We start from the raw sequence: 9,421 nt of genomic DNA on the forward strand, positions 1-9,421 counted from the left end.
TTCAGACGCAGCTAAAATTCACAAATGAGACATACGGTATATAATGTGCATTTGGCCAGGTTTCATGTTGACATTTGTCAACAATGTCTGTCTTTGATTTTGTCTCAACATTGATTACACAGGTAAAGAAATTCACACACAATCGATATAATAAAAATCTAATCATTGGCAATACCACGCCTTGGTCAACGGCAAAGTCAGCTAGGTCGGATTTGGTCATTTTGCAAGACCTTATTGAAACAGGCTTTTACCTCAGGTTGTATCCGACGCTACCCCACAGGCACAATCATGGTCTCGTGCAGCCGAGTTACAATCATGCATTTTATCATATTGCACTCTCACACAAGATGCTAACTCGTGTGCTCAGGTTCAAAAAGATCATCACCCTTAAGATCAGGACCTACTGTGTTGAATTTGAAGATTTTTATTGTGCAGTGAGAGAGAAGTTAGGAGGACCATGAGAGATGGACGCAAGTGCCAAAAAAATGCGAGTTAGTATGTACTCTATGTTTAAGTCAATTAAGGTTGCAAAAAAAAAAGAGTGCTCAACTATTTCTTTGGAATTTCCAGAGAGACAAAAAGATGTCCAGCATGAGTCCCTCACCTGACTTGGCTTGAGCTTCAGTGTGCCATTACCGTAAGCCAATGACTATTTTAAGGGAAGAGTCCACATTTTCTACGTAGATGTAGCTTTTCTATCGTAGGGTGCACCGATGATGATCAAACGTAATAACAATAATTGTGCGTGAACAATAAACAGATGACCCGTGATACCTCGTCAGCTTCCAACATCACGACAATCCTCCTCCGCCGTCTTCTGAGCCCAAAAGACTCCGCGTGGACCGCTCACTCCTTCTCACACGACATGTGGACTTGCTCTCTGGGCTCACATTCTTCTGTTTAATGTAAATAAAGCGGGAGGAAAAACAGTGAATCCCAATAAATAAAACTGCACTTCTTTGAAAATTCTTTGGCTTATTAACATGTTTTATTGCCTCAAATAGTGCTCCAATTGTGAAATTGAATGAATAATCACCACATCCCAGTTAGGAAATTTTTTCAGCATTTTGTTTTTTGCATTTTCTGTGGCTTTGAACAGAATTTTGACACAAATGAAAGAGATTTCAATGTTGGCTCTTGGCAACGTTAGGGGTTAAGATGCTCAAGCGTACGCCACCATAGAATCTTTTTAAAAATAGTCATAACATAAAAAGTGTAATAATAAAATCTTAATCTTTAACAGATTCTCACAAACTAGCTTTTTGTTTGTTTGTTTCAAATCTCTATCCAATGATAAGAGTGTCATTTAAGATGTTTATTGACCGCCCAGTTGGAGTTTACTGTATAATTATAGACACAACGAAATACAATTACACACACATTAAATACAATAAGTTTGTATGCGCTAATGCTAACACTCGATGGAAATTTAGGCTAACAAAAATTAGCACATTGCGGGAGGTATTTACCATCAAATAACAAACATTTATACTCGAACGTTGTAGAAAGGTAATGTAGAAAGAGAGAAAGGTAATGTAACAATACTCACGGGTACATTTTCTCCGTAATGTATGAAAAACGAGCTAAAAAGGTTGACGAAGCGCGCCACCTTCTTCCTCTACTTCTTTTAAATGTAGGGCAACGCGTGCACGACACTGCCCCATAGAGGCCAAAGCACACACGGCAGGAATTTCTAGAAATGGAGCATTTCAATAAGAATCAAAATAATGCATGCAGAGGAGGTCAAAATAGGTTGATGAATATTTTATTGTAAAAAGTGGACTTTGTGCGGAGAGTAGAATAAGAAAAAAATCAGACGCTTTTGGAGTAACGCCGTCTGAGCGATTCTCTGTAGAAGCTGAAGATCTTCTCAGACGCCGCCTGACTGATGGCGATGCACTGCTGCATCTGTACGGACACAGACACACACACACATGAACACGCACACAAAAAAAGAAAATGCGACAACATACTAATATTGCAAATAGTTTTCCAGAGCGCAGAGTTATGGCACATTTCGAGAACCGCCGGTTCATTTCACTAACCTCTTGCACTGAAAACGATCCTTTGGTTGAGGTCATCATCACTTGGCGCTCTTTGCTGCCGATGGCAAAGGTCATTAGAGCTCGACTCTCCTGATGAGGGCAAAGGCAGACGAGCACAGTCAAAATTGGTTTCGAATTGATAGTTCTGATGTTGACATTTTGTCACAGGGAAAGTCACACTTACCGCTTCCTGAGCAGCGGTCGGATCGGTGATGATGCCGTCCGTGTGGATGGCGCAAGTGACGCCGCAGAACAGGCAGCTCATTGGCAAACCGGCGTCCATCATAGCCATGCAGCCGGCATTCAAGAAGCAGGATAAGAGCTGGAGAGAGGGTCAGGAAGAAAAACACGACGGCCTGACGCGATATCAGAAAAAAAGCTGCAGAAGTTCGATGAGAGAAGGATACAGAGCCATCGTTATGGAGCTCCTGTAAAACGAGCGTGAGGGACGAACGAGGGTGAAGGGACATAAGCAGGGATGCCTCACAGCTTTCCCGCACACACTGCTCCTGAGCTCGCTCCTTCACGCCTACAAAAAAAAAAGCTTTTTAACAATCTTCTTTAGTCTTTTTACTCTCAGTTGAAGTTTACTGTCAAACTAATCAAAAACAAAGCATTTCACAATATCTAACCAAAGCACATATTTATTTCTAGAATTGAGTATTTGAAAGCAGTGTTAAAGGGGATACTGGCCTAAGTGAATTTAAAGTAATGTAGCACACTAACGCCACCTGTTGGTGAATCCGAGCATGACAGCAGCAGTAAACTCAGGACTTACTTGCAAGTCCCACTTTGGGTTGGATGATCACCTCCAACGTCGCCCGGTCATAAATCTCCTTACTGACTTTGACTTCAGCTGGTCCGTATACTGCAGCCAGTACACTTGTGTCACCTTGAAACAAAAAAAGAGTGTGACTGAAATAGAAAATATCATTTGGGATACACCGCAGTAAAAATATTACACAATGAATGGCACCACTATTCACGCTGAAAACGAGCCAAATGCTAGGCTACTAAATCAGAGTCGTTCTGCTTGCTTTTACCTTGTGTGAAAGACGCCGATCCGTCAGGACGTGAGAGTAAATTTTGCTCGCAGCCAAATTCTCTGAGGGATACTGCAGACGGAGTGCACTCCATCGTGCCGACAAACTGTGTCAGTCGCGAATCATTTTCGTCACTCGTGTTTACCGTTTGGGGAGTCGCTCATTGATGACGTCACGCTGGCGCAGTCCCTGCTGTACGCCGTTCAGTGTCTTTCCCCTTTTTAAGTATTATTTAGTGATATTTAATACACTTCCAAACTTAGATATCAGTATAGAATTGTACAAATATGACCAATTTAGCCGCTATTTTAATTTTTTTTTTAGTTACAGTGAAGGGCGCAGAACCAGATGCAAAAAACAAACAAACAAACAAACAAACAAACAAACAAACAAACAAACAAAAAATACACTCGAATGAATCCTCACTGTTAACGAAACATCCTGTACACCGTGACCGTGCAGCGTGAATACTTTAATCATCTCTGTAAAATGACAACAATGCGGAAAAGTCGATTGTATATCCTGTGAAGTTTCTCTAACATACCATGAACATACCTGAATTTTATTGTTGTAACTCCTGATGGAAAAAGTAACGTTTCTAGCCCTGTATAGTGACGTTTAAAAATGGTTACGCTACGCATACACAGGACAAAATGATAGGGTTAAAACCAAAAGAAAAATGATCGTTCATATTATTTTGAAGCCCCTTATTTAACTTCCGTTACGGTGCACGTCTCGAAGCAGCGCGTGTAGCTTTTTCCCCTCCCTCATACTTGAGCCCGTGTGCGTACCCGTTTTAAAGTGGAAAATCCAGTGTCGTGATCGGATTATAGATATTATTTTATCAAAAACGTGCATCGGCCGCCATTCTACCAGCGTGAGGACGGCCCTAATGGCAGCTGTTAGCAGCATTAGCCCTGTGAATAAAATGTATAGGGCATGTTTCCACGCAGCTCGGCAAGCGTCTGCCCTAAAGGCGTCAAGGTTGCTTCACCACAGGACCTTCAGAGTCAACGTAAGTACATAAATTATATTTCTACTTTGTAGCGTGGCTCAGCTTTGTAACCCCGAAGGTCGCGTTAGCTTGAATGCCCCCCAAAGTATTATGATGTGGATCGAGCGTGGCAACCCGGAAAAGCGATTTGCTCGACTAAAACGCGTGATTAAATTGGATTTATTTCACTGTGTCCAACTGTGATTTAAAATTCTTGTTGTTTCAATTTATTGAAACTGACGTCTTCAAGTCTCGCGATACGTTGGCGCCCAAAAGGCTTAGCAACACTAGAGGACTTTTACAGTTTAGCAACACTAGACGACAATTACACTTTAAACTCAAATGGTTTGATTGGCAGGAAGGCGTGCACCCGTATGTTAATTGTTTTTTGTTTGTATATTCGGAGCAATAAAGCAAGGTGACAAAACGCCCAGTGTGACAAGGTCGCTTCTGATTGGTTGAGCAATGGGAGCGTCCAAAATGACGTCATGTCAATGAAAGTGGTATAACAGAAGTTTATGTTTGTGTTAAATCTCGTGCAAACATATTTCCATGTCTTTATGTTGGTCCTTTATTACCTATTATCAATTATTATATATTATTATAATCGCACAACTCTACTAAAATAATGGATATTTTCCAGGCTGCACTCAGACAGCAACCGTTTGACTCCACACTGGAGAAGCCTCAGTTTCCTGGCGCTTCGGCAGAGTATGTGGACCACCTGGAGTTCATCGAGCCCAACGTCATCTCGGGCATCCCAGTATACCGGGTCATGGACCGCCAAGGCAACATCATCAACCCCTCCCAAGACCCTCAGGTAGATCCAGCTCACCTTACTGTCCAGAGCAAATTGTAATTGCTCTTGTTCCTTTCAGCTCTCTAAAGAAACGGTTCTGAACTTCTACCAGAAGATGACACTGTTGAACACAATGGACCGCATTCTTTATGAATCTCAGAGACAGGTACTCACTGCCACTCACTTCCTGTTTTTAAGGATTGGGAAAATATTGATTTGAATGGTTTTCAATCACAGGGCAGGATTTCTTTCTACATGACCAACTATGGCGAGGAGGGCACACACATTGGCAGCGCCGCCGCTCTAGATCCGACCGACATGGTCTTTGGACAATACAGAGAAGCTGGTTTGTAATCATTTTAATTTGACAAAATAGATTTGCGTTATAACCACTGAGCGCCTCCCGCAGGGGTGCTGATGTATCGCGGCTTCCCCCTGGATTCCTTCATGGCTCAGTGCTACGCCAACACCGACGACCTGGGCAAAGGCCGCCAGATGCCAGTCCACTACGGCTCACGGGACCTCAACTTTGTCACCATCTCGTCGCCGTTGGCCACGCAGATCCCGCAAGGTGAGTTTGCGCTCCCGCAAAGCGCGGGCGCAGTTTTGACTCGAGACCCCCCACGGCGCACGGCAGGTGACGTCCTATTTCCTGTCGTCCAGCGGTGGGAGCCGCGTACGCCTTCAAGCGGGAGAACATCAACCGAGCTGTGATTTGCTACTTCGGCGAGGGGGCGGCCAGCGAGGGGGACGCCCACGCCGGCTTTAACTTCTCGGCCACGCTGGAGTGCCCCATCATCTTCTTTTGCCGTAACAATGGCTACGCCATCTCCACCCCCACCAATGAGCAGTATCGTGGCGACGGCATCGGTAAACAACATTTTCGGGTTCCGCTCCTCTTAACCTGCAAAATAACTGGACAGATAAAATAATGGAGAGGTGTATCGGTGCCAACCTTACCTTTTTTAATTGGTTACCAGCTGCTCGCGGTCCGGGCTACGGCATGCTGTCAATCCGCGTGGACGGCAACGACGTTTTTGCCGTGTACAACGCCACCAAGGAGGCTCGGCGCAGAGCCGTCGCCGAGAACCAGCCCTTCCTCATTGAGGCCATGACGTACAGGTGAGTGGGCAGAAAGCATCACGGGTCACGACCTTTCACATTCTATATTTGTCTTTTGATCAAATTCTGTATTTTATTATATTTTCGCCTATTTTTTTTTCCCCGTATTTTCAATCTTTTGTTCTATTTGTGGCAAATATTTTTTTCCGCAGGATCGGCCACCACAGCACCAGCGACGACAGCTCGGCGTACCGCTCGGTGGACGAAGTCAACTATTGGGACAAGCAGGACCACCCCATCTCACGCCTTCGCCACTACATGGCGTCCAGGGGCTGGTGGAGCGAGGAGGACGAACGCACCTGGCGCAAACAGTCGCGCAAGACCGTTATGGAGGTGTTCGAACGGGCCGAGAAGCGTTTGAAACCGAACCCGGAGCTGCTCTTCACCGACGTCTACGAGGAAATGACGCCCGCCCTCAACAAGCAGCGAGAGTCGCTCATGCGGCACATGCAGCAGTACAAGGAGCATTACCCTCTCGACCTCTACGACAAAGACTCGGGCTGAAGACTTTTTACTAGTGGGGTTCTCAAACTTGGGTCTCCGAAATAATTTGCAATAAATTGTCATGTCAAAAAAAAAAAAACATGCATACCTACCTATCGTTAGCCTAATGGCATAATTGCCTATGCCGGTTCGAAGCTACACTCCAAATAGCAATGAAACAGGAATGTGCTTGCTAAATATTGATTTTTTTCATGTCTTTGTAACTGAACATTTGTTTGTTTTTTGTTTTCCTGGTACTTTCCTGAAAACCTTCAAATGTGTCTTGAGGGCGAATGCTATTATGCTAACGATATGGAAACAGGCTAATTCTGACTTCCGACGTTAGTTTTGGACCAATTAAAAACGAGAAAGAAAAATGTGAGATACAGGATTGTTACATTTCAGAAGAATTTTTTTTTCTACAAAGACACTTTACAGAATTGGTATTTTTTACAAACAAATGTGAGAAAAGTTTGAGAACCCCAACTTTCTAGTCTACTTATGCACAACAATGTAGTTTTGATGAGTGGGATGTTCTGCTCGGTGCCTTACGGTTAGCACACTTCCTTGTCATTTATCACTAAATGCAAACAGACGGATGTCGACATCGTGCGTAGATAGAAGTAATATACTTTTGTTTGTTCGGACTTTAGCGGTTGTGTGAAACTGTTGCAAAAATCAATAGCACACCAAGGTAGCTCCTCTCCTGCACTTTGTTTTGTGTGAAAATAAAAGATTCAACTTGACTTTGTTTTTTTGCAACTTAAACTTGGTTTGCCTGATGTGTTTTTCCATTTACTATTTTCTTTTTCTCAAATTTGTTTACCCTTTTTAACTTTATCTCGAATAATTCCACTATAATGTTTCACAATGTTAAACATGGTCTGATCCTTTATGTGTTTTGTCAGTGGCAATGTGATCCATGTACTCACCCCCTAAAAAGAAAAAAAAAAAAGGCCTCAACAAGTCAGTAGCGGACTGTGGATGCCCCTCCAGATCTTCTTCACCTGCTGGGGGGACCGGCGGTGGACTAAGATCAAATTCTTGTAGACGCACAGATTCTCGCGATCTCTCTCTCGGATGTCGAAGGTGTGGAAGCCACCGTGGGCCTGCGGCGAGACCCCCAGGGCGTTGAAGCACATGCCGATGTAGACGTCGTCGATGGGGAAGAAGGGAATGGCTCCGCAGGCGGAATAGAGCGGTCGCAGTAAGGCCCCGGAGATGACGAAGCCGCCGCCGCCTACGTAGGCCGGGTAGGGTCCTTTGTAGAAGCTCGTGGGGATGAAGTACTTGCTCTTGGGGTCCCGAAGAGGTCTCGCTGTTTTTATCACGTGTCCGGTGTACAAGCGAGAGGCCTTGGAAGAATCCAGAGAGCTGAGGTAGCTCAGGAGGGCCGGGGTGTTGACGATGACGTCGTCGTCCCCGCTGAAGACGAAGGAGACTCGTGGACACCTTTCCAGGGTCCACCGGAGGAAGGCGTTCATCTTGAGGGTCAGGTTGAGGAGAGAATCGTGGAAGTCAGCCTGCAAGATGTCGCCGTAACGCTCGGCTTCGAACCTGAGCCAGCGATGCCAACTTAGCACTCAGCTTTTCAGACAACCTTTAAAGTACTTGGCAATGTAATTTGAAATGTTGACAGCACTGACCTGACTAGCGCACTGATGTCTGGGTCATCTAGCGAGGAGGCACCCAACAGGAAGGCCGTCCTCACGTGTAGGCCGCCGTCATGAAGGTACTCCCGGCCCCAGGTGTCACGCACCGCCTGTATGAAGCAAATCAAGTGCCAAAAAAAACTATTTTTGTCTGTTCAGTGATTGTGGCAAACGGGCTCCCTCTAGTGGTGTACAGAAAAATCACTGCCTAAGTGAAGTTGAGTTGAATTCAACTTTTATGTTCAATACATTTGCACAAACAATTTCATTCAGTTCTCGCTACATCCTTAATAGGAGTAATATCTAGTTCACCTTTATGTGGAATACATTTGAATGCAATCATCATCACACCTGCCGCCGCTCGAAATGGGCCGGGATGGATTTGATGGCGAAGAGCAGAAAGGTGGTGTTCTCCTTGCACTTGTCGGGCTGGTCCATGAGGAACGGAGGCGAGCGGCACTTCATCCCCCACAGGAAGTTCCGCAGCAGGGGCGAGTAGGAGGCCACGTCGTTCACGTTGGTTTGATTGTCCCGGCAGTGAGGCCAGGACGGGTCCCGGCTCAATGGGTTCTCGCCCCGTTCCGCACGTTTCAGTCGGGCGTGCAAAAGCTGATTCCAGTATGCTCCATTTTCTGGGATAGAAGTCCTGAACTCAGAAGATATGTTGACAGAGGGTGGGGTCAAGAATGGACTTGGGACTTTGGTTGGGATTTGGGTTTGGACCGGCGCTCGATCCTCAGTTTGGCGCACGACGGCATGCTTTAGAGGTTCTTTTACTTGGGAGATCGCCTCCTTTCGAAAGTTGGAGTAGAGGACGACCAAGAGGAACATGGACAGAAGGAGCAACACTCGGCACCTCCGAGGGAGTCTCATGAGGACGTTATTGGAATGGAGGACCAACCTGTGTGCAAATTTCAAGAAGGTGAGGGTCATTCTTGAATTGATGAACAGTTTCTTTCAGCACCAAAAACTGAAATTTGGGGACCAGGGACATGTCCTCTGAGCTTCCACTTCCTTAACTCGGAACACAGCTGATTTGATGACCCACTTAAGAGAGGAAAGGCATTGTGGGACAATTTCAAAATTAAAAAACTAAATCTAAATGCAGTCATTTCAAAATAAATGGTCAAATATGCATTTGGGGAGCCTGAATTTTCCCCATAAATTGTCGTGGTGGTCTTGGTTATGAACCTCATGGACGTGCATCATAAACGCGATGAAATTAACCAGGAACTAATTGTAAGTAGACGCAAACAAGCACTCAGCTGTATTTAGAAACTAAA

At 45.0% G+C, this 9,421-nt stretch overlaps 3 protein-coding genes across 3 annotated transcripts; 1 reads left to right on the forward strand and 2 right to left on the reverse strand.

Annotated features, from left to right (window-relative positions):
* Positions 1-1,101: 1,101 nt before the first annotated feature.
* exosc5 (exosome component 5) lies at positions 1,102-3,247 on the reverse strand. Its single transcript, XM_037267655.1, has 6 exons — positions 3,089-3,247; positions 2,824-2,937; positions 2,453-2,574; positions 2,230-2,367; positions 2,046-2,135; positions 1,102-1,908 (listed from the first exon to the last, which is right to left on the reverse strand). Exons 1-6 carry the CDS (start codon positions 3,180-3,182, stop codon positions 1,813-1,815), a joined length of 654 nt encoding a protein of 217 aa, XP_037123550.1. The 5' UTR covers positions 3,183-3,247; the 3' UTR covers positions 1,102-1,812.
* A 536-nt stretch (positions 3,248-3,783) lies between these two features.
* Positions 3,784-7,232, forward strand: bckdha (branched chain keto acid dehydrogenase E1 subunit alpha). The gene is made up of 8 exons (XM_037267652.1): positions 3,784-4,103; positions 4,726-4,902; positions 4,961-5,047; positions 5,119-5,227; positions 5,291-5,452; positions 5,545-5,751; positions 5,862-6,003; positions 6,156-7,232. Exons 1-8 carry the CDS (start codon positions 3,981-3,983, stop codon positions 6,505-6,507), a joined length of 1,359 nt encoding a protein of 452 aa, XP_037123547.1. The 5' UTR covers positions 3,784-3,980; the 3' UTR covers positions 6,508-7,232.
* On the reverse strand, positions 6,745-9,097 carry b3gnt2l (UDP-GlcNAc:betaGal beta-1,3-N-acetylglucosaminyltransferase 2, like). Its single transcript, XM_037267653.1, has 3 exons — positions 8,490-9,097; positions 8,133-8,248; positions 6,745-8,043 (listed from the first exon to the last, which is right to left on the reverse strand). The coding sequence occupies exons 1-3, from the start codon at positions 9,069-9,071 to the stop codon at positions 7,446-7,448; spliced, it is 1,296 nt and encodes a 431-aa protein (XP_037123548.1). The 5' UTR covers positions 9,072-9,097; the 3' UTR covers positions 6,745-7,445.
* Positions 9,098-9,421: the final 324 nt, after the last annotated feature.

Source organism: Syngnathus acus, chromosome 13, assembly GCF_901709675.1.
Source record: "Syngnathus acus chromosome 13, fSynAcu1.2, whole genome shotgun sequence".
NCBI classification, from domain to species: Eukaryota; Metazoa; Chordata; class Actinopteri; order Syngnathiformes; family Syngnathidae; genus Syngnathus; species Syngnathus acus.

What these genes read in the sequence shown, in the direction of transcription:
- exosc5 (XM_037267655.1), bottom strand. Translation starts at nt 3,182, where the DNA reads ATGGAGTGCACTCCGTCTGCAGTATCCCTCAGAGAATTTGGCTGCGAG. An exon ending in ACCCAAAGTGGGACTTGCAA is followed by an intron (nt 2,575 to 2,823) that starts GTAAGTCCTGAG and finishes TTTTTTTTGTAG; the next exon opens with GCGTGAAGGAGCGAGCTCAG. An exon ending in GATCGTTTTCAGTGCAAGAG is followed by an intron (nt 1,909 to 2,045) that starts GTTAGTGAAATG and finishes GTGTCCGTACAG; the next exon opens with ATGCAGCAGTGCATCGCCAT.
- bckdha (XM_037267652.1), top strand. Translation starts at nt 3,981, where the DNA reads ATGGCAGCTGTTAGCAGCATTAGCCCTGTGAATAAAATGTATAGGGCA. An exon ending in ACCCCTCCCAAGACCCTCAG is followed by an intron (nt 4,903 to 4,960) that starts GTAGATCCAGCT and finishes TGTTCCTTTCAG; the next exon opens with CTCTCTAAAGAAACGGTTCT. An exon ending in ATTGAGGCCATGACGTACAG is followed by an intron (nt 6,004 to 6,155) that starts GTGAGTGGGCAG and finishes TTTTTTCCGCAG; the next exon opens with GATCGGCCACCACAGCACCA.
- b3gnt2l (XM_037267653.1), bottom strand. Translation starts at nt 9,071, where the DNA reads ATGACCCTCACCTTCTTGAAATTTGCACACAGGTTGGTCCTCCATTCC. An exon ending in CCCATTTCGAGCGGCGGCAG is followed by an intron (nt 8,249 to 8,489) that starts GTGTGATGATGA and finishes TGCTTCATACAG; the next exon opens with GCGGTGCGTGACACCTGGGG. An exon ending in GACATCAGTGCGCTAGTCAG is followed by an intron (nt 8,044 to 8,132) that starts GTCAGTGCTGTC and finishes TCGCTGGCTCAG; the next exon opens with GTTCGAAGCCGAGCGTTACG.